Source organism: Monomorium pharaonis, chromosome 11 (genome assembly GCF_013373865.1).
Source record: "Monomorium pharaonis isolate MP-MQ-018 chromosome 11, ASM1337386v2, whole genome shotgun sequence".
In the NCBI taxonomy this organism is placed as follows: domain Eukaryota; kingdom Metazoa; phylum Arthropoda; class Insecta; order Hymenoptera; family Formicidae; genus Monomorium; species Monomorium pharaonis.
In genome coordinates, this window is record NC_050477.1 from 10,485,114 (window position 1) to 10,503,913 (window position 18,800).

General features: G+C 32.7%; 1 protein-coding gene across 7 annotated transcripts in view; it reads right to left on the bottom strand.

The window, feature by feature from the left end:
• Nucleotides 1-18,800, bottom strand: part of LOC105839736 (protein sickie) — a 190,401-nt gene that overhangs the window by 51,569 nt on the left and 120,032 nt on the right. For 5 of the 7 annotated variants that reach the window (XM_036293781.1, XM_036293776.1, XM_036293777.1 and 2 more), the window contains 3 exons: nucleotides 14,345-14,498; nucleotides 12,061-13,672; nucleotides 11,418-11,788 (listed from right to left, as the gene is read on the bottom strand). In XM_036293781.1, coding sequence (XP_036149674.1) covers nucleotides 11,418-11,788; nucleotides 12,061-13,672; nucleotides 14,345-14,498 — 2,137 coding nt within the window. The remainder of the gene's footprint in view (nucleotides 1-11,417; nucleotides 11,789-12,060; nucleotides 13,673-14,344; nucleotides 14,499-18,800) is intronic. The other 2 variants (XM_036293778.1, XM_036293779.1) reach the window with 1 other exon arrangement.

Consider the following 18,800-nt stretch of genomic DNA (forward strand, 5'->3'; position numbering starts at 1 on the left):
AATAAATTTATGCAAAAGTTTATTTGGATTTATTTACTCATTTATAAGTTATTTATCTAAAGTTACAGCAAAATAGGGTCATTTTGCTGCATAAGATATGATCAAAATTTTTTGTTGATTATGAAAAAAAATAATAAACCTAAGAAATCTACAGTTTTTAAATCTCTTTAATAATTTTTAGAGAGCCAAAACATTTTTAATTAATTAATAATCCAATATAATTTTATTTGTGAAATGGACTTGCACTTAACGTACATACATTTTATTTTCTCAATGGAAAAAAATTAATTTAGGCATTTAGTATTCAGAAAGGAGATCTTTTTATCGTTACTTAAAATACTTCTTTTCCACGCGGCATAAAGTATGTGCGTTGACTTTATCTACTCGCTGTCGTTATACGAAATGCAGAATAGGGGTTTAATTGTACAATGTGACGAGATTTTATTAGTTTTTGTCCTTTCAGATTCTCCAGCTACGTAAGTGCTATTTTATTAAAATACAAATTTATTCAACGATTGTTTCAAATAGTCTTTTCCCACCACGGTGTGAATCTCTCGTTTTTTTTTTACTTTTGGTACAGACTTTTTCTCTTACGGCAATGTTATTTTTTACAAGTTGCAAAGAACAATAATTCACTTGCACAATATGATAAATATGTATGCTTATATTTATAACAATACTAGAATTTTATTGTTTAAATTGGTCTAAAAAGGAGCACTAATAAATAAAATATCAAATTAGCAAAAAGCTTGCATTTTCTGTTTATCCACAATTATTATCTTACTTTTTATTTTACAGGAGATAAACAATTAAATAACTAAATCAAAGCAATAACTTTTGCCAATTTGACATAAAAAAACACAACAGTGCGGTAGCACAAAAAAAAAATACGATGGCTTTATTCATTTGGATTTGTAATCCACGAGACGCATAAATATTTTTTTAACGTGTTGTCCGTATATTGATGAGAGGTCCGTATATCTATACGTTTCCATGGATTTTGTGAATCACGGTGATAATAATTATTAATCCTGCATCCCGAAGAGCAGATAATTCTAATGCTTTTGTGTGAGAATTGCCCGTAGGTATTTTTCGTGCATTCGTTTGTTTCGACAAAACAAACTTTCTCGCAACAGAAATGCTATGTTTTAACTAATAAAATTCGTAAAAAATATTCTTTATGTAGATGTGCATACATATGTATAATTAAAATGATTCAATAGTGTTTGCGCATTAATAATGATTCCTGAGATGAAGTAATTGCAGAATACAAAAACCAATAATTTAATCCAAAATCAAATTCACAAATCTATGAGAAGAATTATGAATTCAGATGGAAAAACGTTTTTGCTATATTTATAATTGCGTAGAGTTATGAAAGATATAGGTACACAAACGATAGCTAGTCAATTGTAAACTACCGAATTTCAATATTCATTGATATGAATTGCGTATCACGGATTGCATAAACAGAGGTGCATCTATTTTGCAATTCCAAATCCGGATCTTTAAGCACTTTCATCTGATTGGTCAATCAACAATTCGCAGTTTGCAATCCAAATCCGATCTGTGTCCGCAATGCGTAGTAGGTTACAGGTTTTAGAGGTTTCAAATACGAATCATATCATACAGACACCCACACACACACACACACACATATATATATATATATATCGTCAATTTTATAAATTCATATTTAAAGTGACTTTATATAAGCAATATTATATTTTTGCATAAAAATCTTTTTTATTAATATTCAACCTAACAATAATTAGGTTATTAATTAAAAGTTATGTTTTAACTATTCGATTCGGATAAAATTTTATCGATTCGGTTTGAATTTAAATTCGAATAAAGAAGTGAAATTCAATTCTGTAAAAAAAACCGTAATTTGTACACATCTATCAATTTAAATAAACAAAATTTAAGTATCTCGAAGAAAACCCGTCTTATTAGAGAAAGGGTTAAAATGGTCGTGCTGGAAATAAAAGAAATAATAAACACGATGAAACTCTCGCGCGATTTTACAGCAAGTTTCATAAATTTATATCTTACACGTGCCTTTTTAGGTCAAAGCCATTATTTTAACTGCCCTTACAGCGGCCAGTCGGGGGTTAATGCGTCTCGTAAAAAAAAACGTGCTTAACTCCGACACCAAGTCGGGGGTCAAACTGATTCACGAGCTCGACATCTTGAGAAGAAAAAAGGGCTAAATGAAATTTCGACGGCAGCACCCGGAAACTGTCACGCCAGAAGTCAGGATAGCTCTCGTAATTACTGGAATCTGTTCAATTAGTGTTTGCTAAAAAAGAAGAATCTTCGTTTCTTCCGTTTCGTTTCTTTTCGTAAATTATCTCTTAATTTATTTGAGTAAATAATAATTTGTAATTTTATTTTAAATAAATTTTAATATTAACTTAAAATTAATTTTATTATATTTTTAAGTTTTAATATACTAAGGAAATAAAATGTAAAAGACTTTCTCTCTCTCTCTCTCTCTCTCTCAGTGATCTAAAGATATTTTCCTATTACAGTAGAAAGTACTTTCGCTGCATTAACATTCGAATTGTTTTCTATTTCTGTGATCGATAAGCTCGCTGATCGCTTTGTGCAGATTAAATATTTGCAGAGAGTCATCCGACCGGAGGCGGAATTAAAACGGCAACTTTCGAGTACGCGTGCGATAACTTTTCTCTCGTAGGAAACTTGGACTGCGAGCGGAAACTTCGAATGTCATTTCTTGAACTCGTTACTTGCGAAACTTCTTGATTACGAGAACAATTAGCGTCAATAATTAAAAAGTTGCCGGCGACGGAGAACGCGGAAGAAATTCGAGGAAAGGCTACCTCGCGAACGTCTTCTTTGAACGCGGGGAAACAAAGACCTCTGACTTTCCTAAGATGTCAATGTAATCCTAGTATTGTGCACAAGTTTAATTTAATTTGTCACTGAAGAAACAAGAAGGAAAAACGGATTATAAACTGATAAAAAAAAAATTATTTTGTTCAAATCATCCATAATTTGTAACGCTTTCGTTTGTAACAAGTTGAGTTTTGCACATCAAATTCGACTTAAAAATTTCTAACTTTCAAATACCTGAAACAAATATTGAAAGAAGACAATCAAAATATCAGTAAACATTACGTTTAAAAAGTTTTCTTCAAAATTTATTGATCATAAAATAATTTGATCGTCATAAAACATACATATTTCTGTGAGCATATATTTTGTTATATATATTTTTTCCTTACCAATTGGTTTATTTGTTGGAAGTAAAATTTTATTTTGCCATATTCAAATAAAAATTTATTTCAACGAAATAAATTTGTATCCCACAAATAATTCTTCAAGTATCTCTTTCTCAGTGTGTCTAGCAAAGTACGATCTCTCTTGACATCGCATAAGTTTTATCGAGGCGTAACGTCAAGTTTAGCTTCGAGATATTGTCTCGTATTTTGTGACAGAACTCGATAGAAAAAAAAGGAAGAGAGCTGTATTGAAAAACTCCCGCAATTTTAAAATCATCAACTGAAAGCGTTACAAAAGCGAGATAGCTAAAGTAATTAAAGAGAAACTTATAAATGTATTACATCAGGTATTGTTCAATTTGTTGCATCAAATTATTATAAACCGTTTGGGAAATAATAGATTGGAAATAAACGACAAATATTAAATCGTTTATACTTTCAGAAAAAAGTTCTCGTCGAGCTTTGTCGAAGTTGCACATTGTGTTTCTTTAATTACAGCTAAAAATTATAATAAGGCAAGGTAGTTTTAATTTTCATTTGCAGTTATATTTTAACTTTCTCTGTCTGTGATTTGTCTGGGTCTTTTATATCTATCTTAATTTTTTTCCTGTTCTAGACTTAAAAAAACATCTCTATTACATTACCAAAGTTAACTCAAATGTTAAAACCTTTATTCAATAAAAATTTGAACAAGTCTGTGAAATTATTTGAGAATAAAATTTCGTTTGTCAAAAAAGACTCAGATTGCAGGATCAATATTTTTTTACACTCAATTAATAAGGAATTCTAATCAGATTTAAAGTTCCTTTCTTATCGTAAAGAAGCTTTGTTTGAGAAGACGCGATATATTTATGCTATCCGAAATGATATGTCGAGAACGCGCTCCTTCCGAATTCCTCCCTTTTGCCGTTCCAACTATTTTATTCGCCACATCCTCGGTATTCAGCTAACGTTTCGACCGGCAGAAAGCTTCGTATAAACAGGAACATGAAATTACCGTTCAACTTGAGCCGCCGCGTTTCTTCCAACGGATTCCGGGCACCCTGCCGGGTCTTCCACCCTCGCCACTCCAGAACACTGTTCACACACCGAGAAGACCGAAAGAAACTACCCCGAGAGACGGTTTTTATCGCGGACGAAGCCGGGAGCGCGAAAATTATCAACCGGTACGAAATAAACTTTGCGTATCTTCGACGTTGACGACGACGAGGACGACACTCCCCACCCTCGGCGGTTCGGCACGTACTCTCTCGCCACCGTTGTTGGGAAAGCAACCCCGCCGCGAGGCAACCCCTCGGACCGCCCTGAAAATGACGCGCCGGCACCGCCAGGTCGCGCCACCGCGCGGCGACGTTGAATCGATCGTCGTGACGTCACGGCGTCCACGCAAGCGTCGCGACCGCCGCGAATAAATATATCCTCCGTCTCCGCCGCGGTTTCGTCTAGATGAAGAGATCTTGCGTCCCGAGAAGCGTCTCGAGAGTCTCTAATTACGTCCGCATTTTTTTTTTTTAATAACAAATAAAAAATATTTATATTAGACGGAAGGATTCTCTGTAATATATTATCCCCTGTAATATATTAAACATGCCAACTTATTTTATTTTATTAGACAAAAAATAAAATCAATTCTGGAAGATCAACTTTGCATTCATATTTCACGAATCTCAACAACTTTGTGTAGATTTCTTCATGTAAATATATACGTAAAATGTAATGTAAATAATGTAGTAAATAATGTAATAAAAATTAACATGTTAATTCCACTTTTCTTTAACGTTAAAGTGTGATTTTTGCAGCCAAGTTAAAAACCATTGTTATTAACTACATCTTAGTTATTAATAATTTATTAATAATTCTATAATTTATTAATATGTACTTGAGGATATGTATATCAATTTCATAAATATTTCTTGAAAAAGGTAAAGGAAAACCAAGACAATATTAAACAAAAGAAGTAAATTAAGCAGTTTATTATTATAACAGTATTGCTAAAAAAATTAATAAGTTAACAATTTTATATTGCGGGTTTTCGTTAAAGTTATATTAATCAAAATAGTTATTAGAAAAAAAACATTATATAAATATATATCCAATATTGTATCCAATATTCACTTTATAATAATTTAAAATAAGGTCAAGTCAATATTATATAAAGTTATTTATACTATATTTGCTCTTACAAAATAAAAAAAAATTGTTTATTATGTTCTGTTCTATATATATTATATAAATATAAAAATTAAACAAAGTATTTTTCAATAAATATAAAAGTAAACATTTTTATAGAAACATGATGTTAATAATAATAATAATAATAATAATAATAATAATAATAATAATAAAGGGATACCTAAAGAGAGAGCCAATGCACTACAACTTAAAAGGTTTATTGCGTGCTTCTTCTAGACAGTAAAGATTTTAAAAGAGATTAAAAATCTTTATATATGGGATGTGTGAGCTTGTACTTGTGACCTGTCGCTTACAAGCCCGTTGCATTTATATAAAGCGATGTAACATGCCAACATAGTATTAACTTTCTGTATTGTATAAACATAATAGATATTTATAGTACTTTTTAACTTTCATCTCAATCAAACCCATTTACTATAGCTTCTCGAATTTATAATATAAATCTTATTATACTTGATTGATTTATAACGTAAACCATCATTTCGGATATCTTCTACACCCTAGTTAATTGCAATAGATAAACATTATAAATTTGTAAGTCGTAACTTGCTTTTGTTATACAAATTGGATGTTGAAATTTTCGTATGAAAGATAAGTCTAAATTTTGGATCAGTAAAAATGTTTTCTGTGATGCTTTTATCTTGATGCTAAGATGTAAACATTCCAGATGTTCGGATTAGAAAAGATATTAAGTAGCTATAACAGATTTATGAAAAAAAAAAAAAGAAATATAGAATTTAATTTTTTAATTTTATTTCTGTATTAATTAAAAAGACTGATTAAAATATAACGATATATTCATCTATAATCTATACTGATATTGATAGTACTCAATGACTTGTGCAATATACCTTACAATGTTTGAAGTTGTTTACAAGACAATATGATATGAATATTTATGATATAAGTCGAGAATACATACATTGTTAGTTTACAACACCTCTCGATGTAGAAACATCGCGCATGCATATATAACATACACATATATATATATAACCACATAATTATAAAATGACTGTACATATTAACATCAAATTCTAGTTTTTTTAATGTGTAAATTAAAACAAGTTAAAGATTAATTTAATTTATTTAATATTTTAATAAACAATTAATATTTTAGAAAAAAATTGATAATTTTATGTTAAATTAATTTTTAGCAATTAGTAATAAATAATCATATTATAAAATTTAATTCTTTACCATGCTCTTTCTAAAATAAAAAATGTTATATTATAATTAACAAATTAAGTGCAATGTAAATATGTATTTCACTTAAAAATTTATTTTATGTATATCTATTTTATATAAATTTATTATAATATATATCTTTCTGTAATGTAATTGTAAAACGTATTAAAACGGTTACATTTTATATCACGGACGTATCAACTAAAATAATGTATTATCAAATAATTACAATAAAAAATTATTTATTAAAATTTGTCTTTAATTATTTAAAATTATTTCTCATTCTGTAATAAAAAGTTGTTGCTAATGCCAATGTTTTATTAATTAAACCAAATGTAATATGTTAACATTGTTATATTTATTTATTTATTTATAGAATTTTTTTCCTATCACAAATATCAATTGCCATCGTACTGTCTTTATATTTATAATATTCAAATTTTATTCAAAATTAGCAATTTCTAAGCTAAGCATACAATTGAATTCTTAAAAAATGTTTCGTAACATAAATTTTGTTACGTGTTGAAGAGTATAAATTGAAATTAATTTCTTGCGCGTGCGTAAGGACGCGAAAGCTTTTTTTTATATATAATCTCATTGTTTAAACTTGTGCCTTGTGTGAAAGATCTGGCGCATGTTCAACGAGATGCGCCAGAATGATATGCGACAGGCATCGTCATCTCATCGTCAGACTGCATGAGGGCGAGGAAAAGGCAAGCGTCACGTCGCGATCGGCTTCTACGACGCGGAAAGGAGTCGCAGGACAATGCTGAGAGGCTGCTGTCAGAACGGACAAAGGCGCTTATCTTTTTGCATACGCTATACACAGTCTCGTTCGCCGCGTCGTCGTCGCTCTAACCGTGCCGCGCGCATTCGAGAATATATATCATATGCTAAATGGGAGCGCGTTTTCACTTCAAAAGACGTAACCCAAAGTTAGGTAACATCACAGAATGACATCACAGTTATGTGTTTATCGTTGAACAGTATGGTGCATCTATGTCACTAATTAAAACAAATTTTGATTAATAATTTTCAATAATAATAAAAATGACTATAAGAGTCAATGCAGTTAAAAGACAAATATAAATGATATCGTGTTATTGATTTGTTAATATTTTAGACAGTCCTATTTAAATTGAATTGCTTTTATCAATTAATTCCGACACATTAACGGAGAGTATAGGAAACATGTTATTATCGGCAATTTTTGATACATGTTAAATATATATATTACACAATTTATATATAAATTACGAACGAAAATATTCCGCTAAAAATACTATTCTTTTTCAGGTTATTATGTGCATAATATAGCTATATTCGATTCTTTTATCTTTACATATATTTAGATCGATTTTCTCGATGGCGAAGAGAGGAGGCTTTTGCGAAACCATGCGATAATCGTCGGAATATGCTCGACGTCTTTGTTGTAGGTTCTACGGGGTTTTCCTCGATGATAGCGATGAGGGTCGTGGAAGGGTCTCACGACTGAGTATATTGAATTTCTGAAAAGCGCGTTGGGTTTCAAGCGGATGATACGCGCTACGGGCTCGATTATGCTGAAGCAAGTTAGGCGAAGGGGGTCGGCCGTATCCTGAGGCGCATTTTCAGGGCGTATTATAGCAAACAACACCTTGTATAGCGCGTGATACCACCTGAGTGAAACTCTTTCTTAATAATTGGATACAGTGTAATATATTTGGATATTTATAAGGAAATACACGCGAGGGTTTCCCTCTTCTATACAATAACGTCAATCAAAATAGAAGACAATTTATCTTCATACAGGTGCTCTAATGTACGTTAAAGAAATGAAACATCTAGAATAAAATCGATTTTTGTGTTTTTTTAAGCGTATATAATACATTAAAAGGAAGAAAAAAATATTATAAACAAAATGTTATAATTTTAAAGGCCATATAAAAGTAAATTTTTTGAAAATGTTTTATTTTTCAAAATGTCTCTTTGTATCATTGACGACTTTAAAACTACGTTTCATATTGGATTCTGCGAGTTTTCTATCTCACGAAATTTAACTTCACCGATCAGGATGAGATCGAGGATGTTTGCGGATATTTGCGAATCGTTTCGGTGGATTAATCGAATGACTGACCGTGCTTTAATTCGATCGCGGTAAAAGCAGTCCACGGAGCGCTGAGTAATTGGAAGCGTCTCCGGAATTAGCCTCGTGAATTTTGCCTAATTAGAGGCCATAGTTGGACCGCGTGACAGTCATATCTACCTCGTGAGCAACGCGTGACTCACTTGCTCGACACGCGTGCAAACAGCGCGAATAAACCATCGAAGTGGTAAAATTTTAATTACTGAATTAAGCATAAATTTTAATTAATTCAAAGGAAGATTACTTTAAGAAAGTTAAATTTCTAGAAATGCAAGAGCAGAAAAGAAATTTGATGACAGAATTCTCGTACACTAAAAAAAAAAAAGATTGAATTTTATGATATTAAAATGTATTATTTCTGTCTCTGTTTTTAAATATTTAAAAAATAAAGGCAGAAACAAAATATCTTTATATATCTTAAGATTGAACACTTCTTTTTTGAGTGCAGAGAGATTGAAATAATATCCAGTCGTAACGGACGCGCAAGAAGTTCATATGTCACGGAAAATAAAAGGTATGATCAATGCACGGGAAAATGCATTCCGTGAAAAACACCTACGTCTCATCCTCGTATTTCTCTAATGGATTCAGTTTGCTACTTCAAATCTTAATTTGATGTACGCAGGCCGGAGCTTTGCTAATAATAAAGCTCTCTCTCGGTCAGTCGTGAGCATCTCGTTGCAAACACGGTGAGAGCGGCACGGGTGTGGCGGAACCGTAATGAACGAGTCACGACGCGAATCCACTTTGTGTGCCGGACAACGTTTAAACGTTGTCTAAAATAGAAAGTGCCTCTATGCTAAATGCATTCAGAAGGTTAGGCAGAAGCTGTGATTTGTAGCCGCACGAGGGTAATAAATGAAATGAGATTAACTGTGAAAGATCGCGAAATTTCACTCGCATCAATTTCCGCATTTTATAACATCAAATATTTTTTAAGTTACGATTGTTTTTAAGTTATTTCCCGTTATAAAGGAATTTTGTTCAAGTGAGTGGCGCACGACAATCGTGAATGCAAACGCAAATTTTATTTATCTTAGCGATGATTTTAACGAAGATTAATATGATGCATCGGAAGACCGGGAGATGTAAGACTGCGCGAGGGTGACGGGCTTTTCACCGAAAAGCTCGCAAGAGACTTAGACCTGAGCTTTCTTGATCAATACTCGGCGCGCGCTCGGCGTCGCCTGCACTAATTTATCGTCGCTTTCTTGCGCGGCGAACATCGTACATTTTCGCACTTTCCTCATCCATATTTCATTCGATAAAAAATGATCTATCCAGGTTGGCAATCCAATAAACTTTCACGACGTCTCTCGCGTATCGTGAATTGCACGAAACGCAAAGTTCACTCCGACAAAGCTTCCTAAATATCTTTTTCGACGCGATTTGATTTGTTTACGATTTCTTGAGATCTCGATAATCTTAGTTTCCTTGCGACATCAATAGAATTCAAAAGCAATGCTATTTTAAGCGTATTACATTATAATAAATTAATTTGTTGTTACATTAATATTATTTCATAATAATGATAATATATACAATTTAAATGAGAAGAGTTAAATTTTAACATATTAATTATGAAATGTAATATATCGTGCTATATACAGTATTAGAATATTATAAATTCATAAAATTGATCGAAAATAGAATTTAAACTCGTTAATGCTTTCCGATCATACGTTTTATCTTTTTGTGATTAAGTTAAATCTATTTTTAGATTTTTTTTATAGAAGAAAGTTGTAAATAAACTTTTATTTTTTAAATCATCTCTTGCAGATCGCGTTCTTGTCAATATTAATACAGTGCAATGTTGACTTTCCAAGAAATAAAGGAATGTCGTTTCAGATGGTTTATATTAATATTGACAACCTTTCTCTATTATAACAATAATAAGTTGATGATCCCAATTATAGATTACATCCATTTAAATTAAAATACTGTTCATTACTTCGTTTAATTTAATAAGCAAACATTTGGAAAGTTGTTAATTTCAATGTAAACAATATTATAATTTCAAAGAAATATTATTATATATTTAATAAATCGATTGTAAATTTTGGAAAGATGTTTATGTATAAGCTCTCACTATGAGTCGGCATAATTAAATACTAAATAATGTTAATGTATGTTAATAAATGTTTACGTATGTTTTTAAATGTATGTTATTTTATGTTCAGTGTACTAAACAATCCATTAAAATTATGAAAAGTATCATAATTTCAAGGAATTGTTGTATACAATGATAAAAGTATTTAGAGAGCTTATTAGAAACATTGTTAAGATAAATGTGTGCTTTTTTTCGAAATATCAACAATTAAAAATGTGATTTCATATTGCAATAATTACAAAAAATGTAAAAATGTTTTTCTGTAATTTTATTAATTTCATGAATGTTTGTAAAATACTTAATTTTGTAAATAATTAGGATTTAACGCATAATTGGGACCATAATCTTATATTTTGTTATAATAATTAAATATTATAATATTTTATGTTATATAATCTGAACAAAGAGATTTAATGTTCTTATATATTAATCATAAAATATATAATACCACTAAATACATGTTAAAATATTATAAATTTCTAATAAAATTTATCAAAAACAATTAGTTAATATTTTTTAATTGTTACATGAAAAAAAATATACAAGGACTTACCTGTCATGCTCGTGACCATAGGAAGGATTAATCCTACGAGCATAGAGAGACGCGCCACCTTCGGACATGTATCCGTCACATAAGTCTGAAAGAGTTCTACTGCCAACGCTCATGCCGCCTCCGCGGAGCACCTCGCCATCGCTCAGGTAACCGGAAGCGACGTCTACGTCGGCGTAGTCGTGGTGACCACCGACATGATGATGCGACGACGAGTGCAGGACGGTGTACTGTCGGGCCGTGGCACGGCTTGGCAGAGTTTGCAAGCCCCGGGCTCCGGGTGTGTACCCACGCAGAAGAGGTTGCATGGGTTTCACGGTCATCTCGGCCTCATCGTCTGCCAGAGCACCGCACGTTGAGCTTTCCGACAGCACCTTCAAAAAAAAATAAAAAAATAAAATGGAAGATGTGTAAAGAAAATTAAATCATTTTTATATTTGTGCTTCGATTTTCATATCTGTCAAATCTTAAACTTGATTTTATTTTGAATAATCTGATATGACAAATTCCATATTTGTATTTTTATATTTTGCTTAGTTTGCTTAATTTTTTTTAAAGAATAAATGACTTTTTTCAAAATTAATACTTTGACTAAAATTTAAAGCAATTCTACAAATATGTACACGTATTCTTATAATTATCTTACAGTTTTATTCGATAGCCATCGTCTGAGAAAAATCCCAACACTGACCTTCTCCATTTGCTCAAACGTAGTGTCGATCTTGCGGTTAGGGATCGTCTTTATCTCGCTACCGCTTTCGCTGCTTGGCCTATAAATGACGCTACTGTCGCTCGAGTTACTCTGTCCGGTGCTGTTAGAATTGCTATGCGAACTCTCGGACATAAGGTCCGAAATACTCGGCATCGGCGACACCATCGCTACTGTGTTGGGATCGAGTTTGCGATGAAGAGCGTCGCCGCTTTTCGGCTTCGTTGTCGTTGGCATTCCGCTGACCGTGCCATTGTCCTTCGAAGGTTTTGATGTACCTTTTACGAGTGCGGTAGGTTTCGGGATGCTGGAACCAGGACTGAGACCGGCCGGATTCGGGCCGTGAAGAGGACTGTTTGAGCCTGCTAACGGTTTACTGGACCCAAAGTTCAGATTGCTTTGCGCAAGCGTGCTCGTCGATCCGTCTTCAGCATTAGCTAGCTTCTCGTCAGCTGCCGAATTCACGGGATTGGTCATCAGAGAGTCTTGTTTGTCGTTAGGTGCATCAACGGATTCTACTTTTTCCTCGCAGATAACCTTCTCTTGACTCGGCACTTGACTCTTCGATGGCGAGTCAAAGTTTTCCATTCTTAATTGCTGTTCGTGACTATCTTCGAAAACTTCTGGCTCTTTTTGTTTTACCGTGTGATCCTTGCCGTCTGATAAGTTCGCTTGGTTCATACTTAGAGTGCGATCAAAAGTATCGTTTTCGTGAACAAGCGTCTCTCCCAGTTCACATGGCTTGATGATACCGTTGGTATTTGCCAGAATTGCTTTCTGCATCACAAAGTCCTTGTTCAGGCCGTTTGGCGGAGGCTTCATGCTTTGCAAATAAATTTTTGGATCCGATATCTTGCCTGGAAGCTCCATCTTCGATCTAGGCGAAAGTTTCGTCGTCGGAAGCTCGTTTCTCAAGTTCACGTTTTTGGTGTCTTGAAGATTAATTTGTTTAGGAGGCGTCAGAACGGAGGGATTCGGTTTCGAAGGTTGAACTATCGGTTGCTTCACCAGTTCCTGAAGAGTAGGCGTTTTCTTATCACTCGGTAATTTGACGCCAATGCTTTTACTGGTAATTCTGACATCTTGTTCCATGACCGGATTATTATAGGGCGTCGTTAGCTTCTCTGTAGAGATCGGCAGACCTTTGCTCGTACGCGCGATTTTGCTTTGGGCTTTGCTCTGCTCTTTCCTGGCTGTCTTCGGGCTGGCCTGTTTCGCCGGTTTAGCCGATTGCAGTTTTGACTTCAATGCGCGACTCTTTGGTGATTCCTGGGCTTGGGCCTTGCTTTGATCGCACAAGGAAGTTGAACTGTCCGAATGTTCAGATCGAGCTGAGGAAAATCCGGAAGAACTGGAAGTGCGTTTCGAGACACCCGATGAAGTTTTCCCTCGCTCTTGATTTTTATCTTTGTTGTTGAAAAGTTTAAACTTATCTAATACGGAGTTCTTGTTCGGCTGAGGTGGCGGGGCAGTGTTTCCAGAATACGGTGAGGCCTGTTGCTGGGGCCTCAGACCTCCGTTAGGCCGGCCTACTGTAGATGCTCGGGGGCTGCAAATTAATTACAAAAATTCAAATTAAAAACACAAAATATCTAAAAAGCTTTTTGATTACTTATAAATTTAAATTAAAATCACAAATATTTTTTCTTATTAAAAAGCAAGCATTTTAAATAAAAATATTTAAGATTATATGATAATCTTGCAATAAATTATATAGCTACAAATACATCTTTATATTTCTTAAATCTTCATATTTCTATTAACTTTCATTGTCTACACTGAGAAAATATATGTGATATTTGCGACTATAATTGCATAGTAAAATAATTGTAGTCAGACATATTATTTTTATAGTAATTATTATTGTAATATGATAATAATAACCGTGTACCTATAGTGACTGTTTTATAATACAACTATATAAAAATCTCCATTTTGGTTATGACAACCATATCATACGTTGCATAGGCTAATATTATAATTATGAAAACTTTAATATAGTATAAATTTTATTAATATAGTATAAATAAACTATAATTTATATTATTGAATAACTATAAAAATATGATTAGGTCTAAAAATAATTAAATTATGTTAGTGATATGGTTACTGCAATTATTTTTTCTCAGTGTAATAATTAATTTAAAACTTTTTCAAATAATAAAATTTAATTATTAACATTTATACGTAAAAATATCTATCTTTTCAATGTTGATTTTACCTTGGCGTGGTAGCCGTAGGTTGTCGATTTGTATTCTGACTCCTAGGTTGCGGAATGAACGAGAGACCACCTTGAGACGGTTGCTGTTGACTTGGACTGGTACTTCTAGAACTACTTGCGCTGCCTACGCCGCCGTTTCCGTGTTTTAAACCTCCTGAAACAAGAAAATATACAGAATTATTAACGTTAGAATATTTTACTTACAATTTATATACAATTTTATTAAGAAAGGTATTACACGTAATCATAAAATTATTTGTCTCATAAAATTATTTATACATTTATAAATTATTTATATGCATATTGCTATTTGCAACATGTATGTAACGAAAAGAATATCCAAAATAATATAATCTTCTTAATTTTCTAAATAAAAAAATTTAATAAAAATATTGTATTGCGGTAATATTTCTGTAAATTCAAGAATAATGTCGATAATAATAGCAAACTTTGTCCATATTCTAATGTGCAACAATCTGTTCAATTTTTTAAATATCGAGTCTAATATGAAAGGATAAGAGCGAAAAATTATGGCTGATGTTTCTGTGTACCAACACAAGACTTATTGTCGTTGGTTGAGCCTCAATAAGACGATAATAATGGGCTGCATTCATTAAATGCGCACAGTCGCACGGCTGTTGCAGAGGGTCCCGCTCGCTGCATGTGAGTTCGAATGGTGCAGCGCACCGTAGACAAAATAAACCGTCCATGTTTACCGAGAGCGAGAAGATTAATCCGTTACCTCATATTACCACCCGATTCGCTATTCCTGAGTAATCGTAGACGTTGTTTCTGTCAAATAATCCGCGTCGGTACGCAATTCGCCGAGCGAGCGATATCTCGAAACATAAATACCCGTGATTAATTGTGAATACTAAAAGCATGTTACGTTACTGATAGTACAACCGGAAAGGGGATGGTTTGACATGAAAAAATAAGTCGAAAATATAGAATAAAAGTTTTTCATTTGATGCGTCTGATTTTTGAGATAATCGGGAATTTGAAAATTAGCACAATCGACACGCGAAATATAAAATATCTAGCTAAATTTATTTTGGATAACTAATACTTTTATGTACATGCGTAATAAGAAAACATTTTTATTCTACGTTTTCAACTTATTCTTCCATGTAAAATCATCTCCTCATTAATTATAGAACACTCTGTTTAAACCTCATTTTAGTTTTAAACATTAGAGTTTAAAGAGGATTAGTGATTTTATTTACATCTGATTGAATTAACCTTAGAAAGTTTTAAACATTTTTAATAAATTTGAAAATAATATCTTAAGAGCAATCAAAATAATTTTATAAAATTAAAAGTTATCATAAGTTAGAATTAATAGAATTAACTACATAAAAAATTTATTCGTTTTTGTTTAATTTATATATACATATATAAAAGTTATTGTTGTTATATATATTAAATAAATAAATAAGAAAACAAAGATTAAATTTTTCAATTCTTTCGCGATTTGTCATTTCGAGACTGCACGCGTCAGTTTGATAACAGCAATCGGTTTTCTTCATTGACTCGCTCGACAGTGATTTGCAGCAGTCACAAGTGCCCTAATTCGTCAACTGTTTCAATTACGTACTATGTGACACAAATGTGGTTGACATATAATGGGGGATGAAAATGTGTGTGAGCTCGATGATGTAAAAATCTTATGATGACCAACACAATTTTTTATCGTGTTTAATGTGACTATGTTTAATACGACTATATCCATCTCGTTTAATCAGTGCATTGTTCATTGCGATATCTTTAATTCTTTAGCGACAAAAAGTTCTTGCTCAGTCTATTAACGTATCAATTATACAATAATATATATTTTATATGTATCATTTAACTTTAAATTATTTAGTCGTAATAGAAATTAAATTAGTTAAAAATTTATTTTTACATCTTAAAATAAAAATTATAGCCTTATAAATTTTATAAATTATTAAAATTGTATATTTAATGTATGTGCACTTTAAAAAATTATATGATTATACAACGGTTTATATAAAAGATTATAATTGTACAGATTCAGTAAGGTTTCACAATGTTTCGAGATAAAAGCAAAATGTCATTCAGGATTAAACAAAGACATTCATTTGATTCTCGCCAGCAAGTAAAGATCGAATCTGTGTTCGAAGCGGCCCTATCGAAACCGCCAGTCACGGGGTGTCGTAATAAATTCGATTCCTTTTTTTATTCGGTGCACAAAGGAGGAGGAAAAGAGACAGACAGTTTAGGGGGGTTAAAACGTGACTGGGCATTCGCTCGCCTGTCACAAGAATGATTCATCGCGAGAGACGATCGATCTGTCGCGATATTAGTGACAGCAATGCGCTACAAATTTTTGAAGTAGAATCAGAGATGAATGCTGTCTCGACGCTTTAATTATGTTAATATTTTTCCAATCTATGTAACATAAATTGAATTGAAAAACACAACGCTGTCTATGAAGAATTTCTTTTTGCGAAGATAATAGAAATAGAAACAACAAGAATAATAAAAATATATCTTTATAAAGAATTATATACAAAAGAATTTAAAAAATGTTATATTTGTAAAAAAATTCTTTGGAAAAGTATTAATTGTGATAGAATGTTTAACATAATAAATTTATAAGAGATTAAGTAAATTTATAAGAAAATACTGTACCGCTGAAAGATTCCTTGTAATATTCAAGATTTCAGGTAGACAAATCTCTGGAATATCCTGAGTGAAAACAGAAATTATATCTACGTAGAATTTCATGCGAGAGAATCAATGGTCGTGACTGCACTCATTCACTCACTGCACTGGCACTAACGTGCAGCGCTCACGTATCCTCTTCTTTATTCTTTCATTGCTCCTTCCGCCCGAGATAAGACAATATCGGCCCACGTGGGAATGCAAAAGGAACGACCGACCCGATCGATACGATGCTAAACGTCGACCGTTGTTTGAAAGGTGATCATTGATTTCAACAGTAAGGATACAATTCCAAACGCGTGCGCGCAGATAATTTTTAAAAAGATTTTGAAAAACTGCTTTTAAGATTATCCATTTTTTTTAAAGCTCTGGACAATTACACAAAAATGATGACAATAGAATTTTGAAATTTTCCCAATACTTCACAAAAAGCGAATTAAATTACTAATTAATTAAATTTCTTAAGGATAATGTTTCGAAAATAATTCTACAACTTCCGAGACAACTTCCGTATTATAATTCAGATTATATCCAGTTATAATGTTTGAAAATTACGCTGTTCAGAATTAACAATAAGTAACGTTCGTAGTTGCAATTTGCATCCTCTCGCTCACGTACGGAAACACTCGTACTAACATTTTATAGCTCGTATACTCCCGCGCTGCAGTCTCCTCGGAATCCCCCAGACCCCTTAGTTTCGAGAGTGCTGTACGAGAGAATCACTGCAATGTGCACGTGCGTGGCACGTAGAGGTATTCATGCACCAGGAGCGCGATGCACGTCTACATTCACGTGTCTACATTTTATATACACACAGCCACACACATACACTAGAGCGTGATTGGCTGATCGAGATGATTGGGTAACAACAGCGATGATCAATTCTAAACTTATCATCATTAGATATCCATATATGCGCTCATTTGTTTGTACACCTAACGGCTGGGCCGGTTGTTCCAACTTTTTGAACTTACTTATCAGATAAATATGTGTCTGTCTTTATTTATTTAAGAACAAAATCAAGATAGACACATGCTTACCTGATAGGTAAGTTTACCAAGAAGTTGGAACAACTACGGCCCCGTAGTTATATATCTTACTATATTTCAATGTGTAAAACTGTATCACGTTTATTTTTCATATTTTATTCTTTATTTTTAAAATGTAGCTCGTCTCGGCTTTGCCTTCGATTTTGCGAAATTTTAAAATCGGTTGTGCGGTTCGCCCCTTCACGAGAAATCTCTTTTCGCCCTCAATGTAATTCACAAAATGTCTCTCGGGCTTTATCTGGACCATAACTCGAGACGCGCGGAAGTGAAACGGAACGCGATATTGCGTGTCGAGAATTTATTTGTGAGTGTACGTACGAGCTGTTCCCGTAGATGTGAAGCTAAGAGAACATTTATAGCACATAAGCGCGATAAGCGCGATCTACCCTTGAACGACTCTCTCAGATTGTCGAACATTTATTTTTGCTTTTTTTTTATATCGAGTGCCACTTCGATCCCCTTTTCGTTTATCGTAGATGGAATTTTTCTTCTCGCGAAGAGCAGGAGATAAAGATAATGCAAATGCATACGTCTCGTTACAGAATAATCAATGCAAAAAAATGATGTAAAAATTGCCTGGAATGTTAAGTAAAATAAGAGAAACATTTGCTTGATCGAGTTTTGCGAATATTTATATATTAGGAGAATCGAAGAACAATGTCGTTTTTTACGAATAATTTAAGCAATATTGTATAGTTTGTTTTATTTAATATAATTTA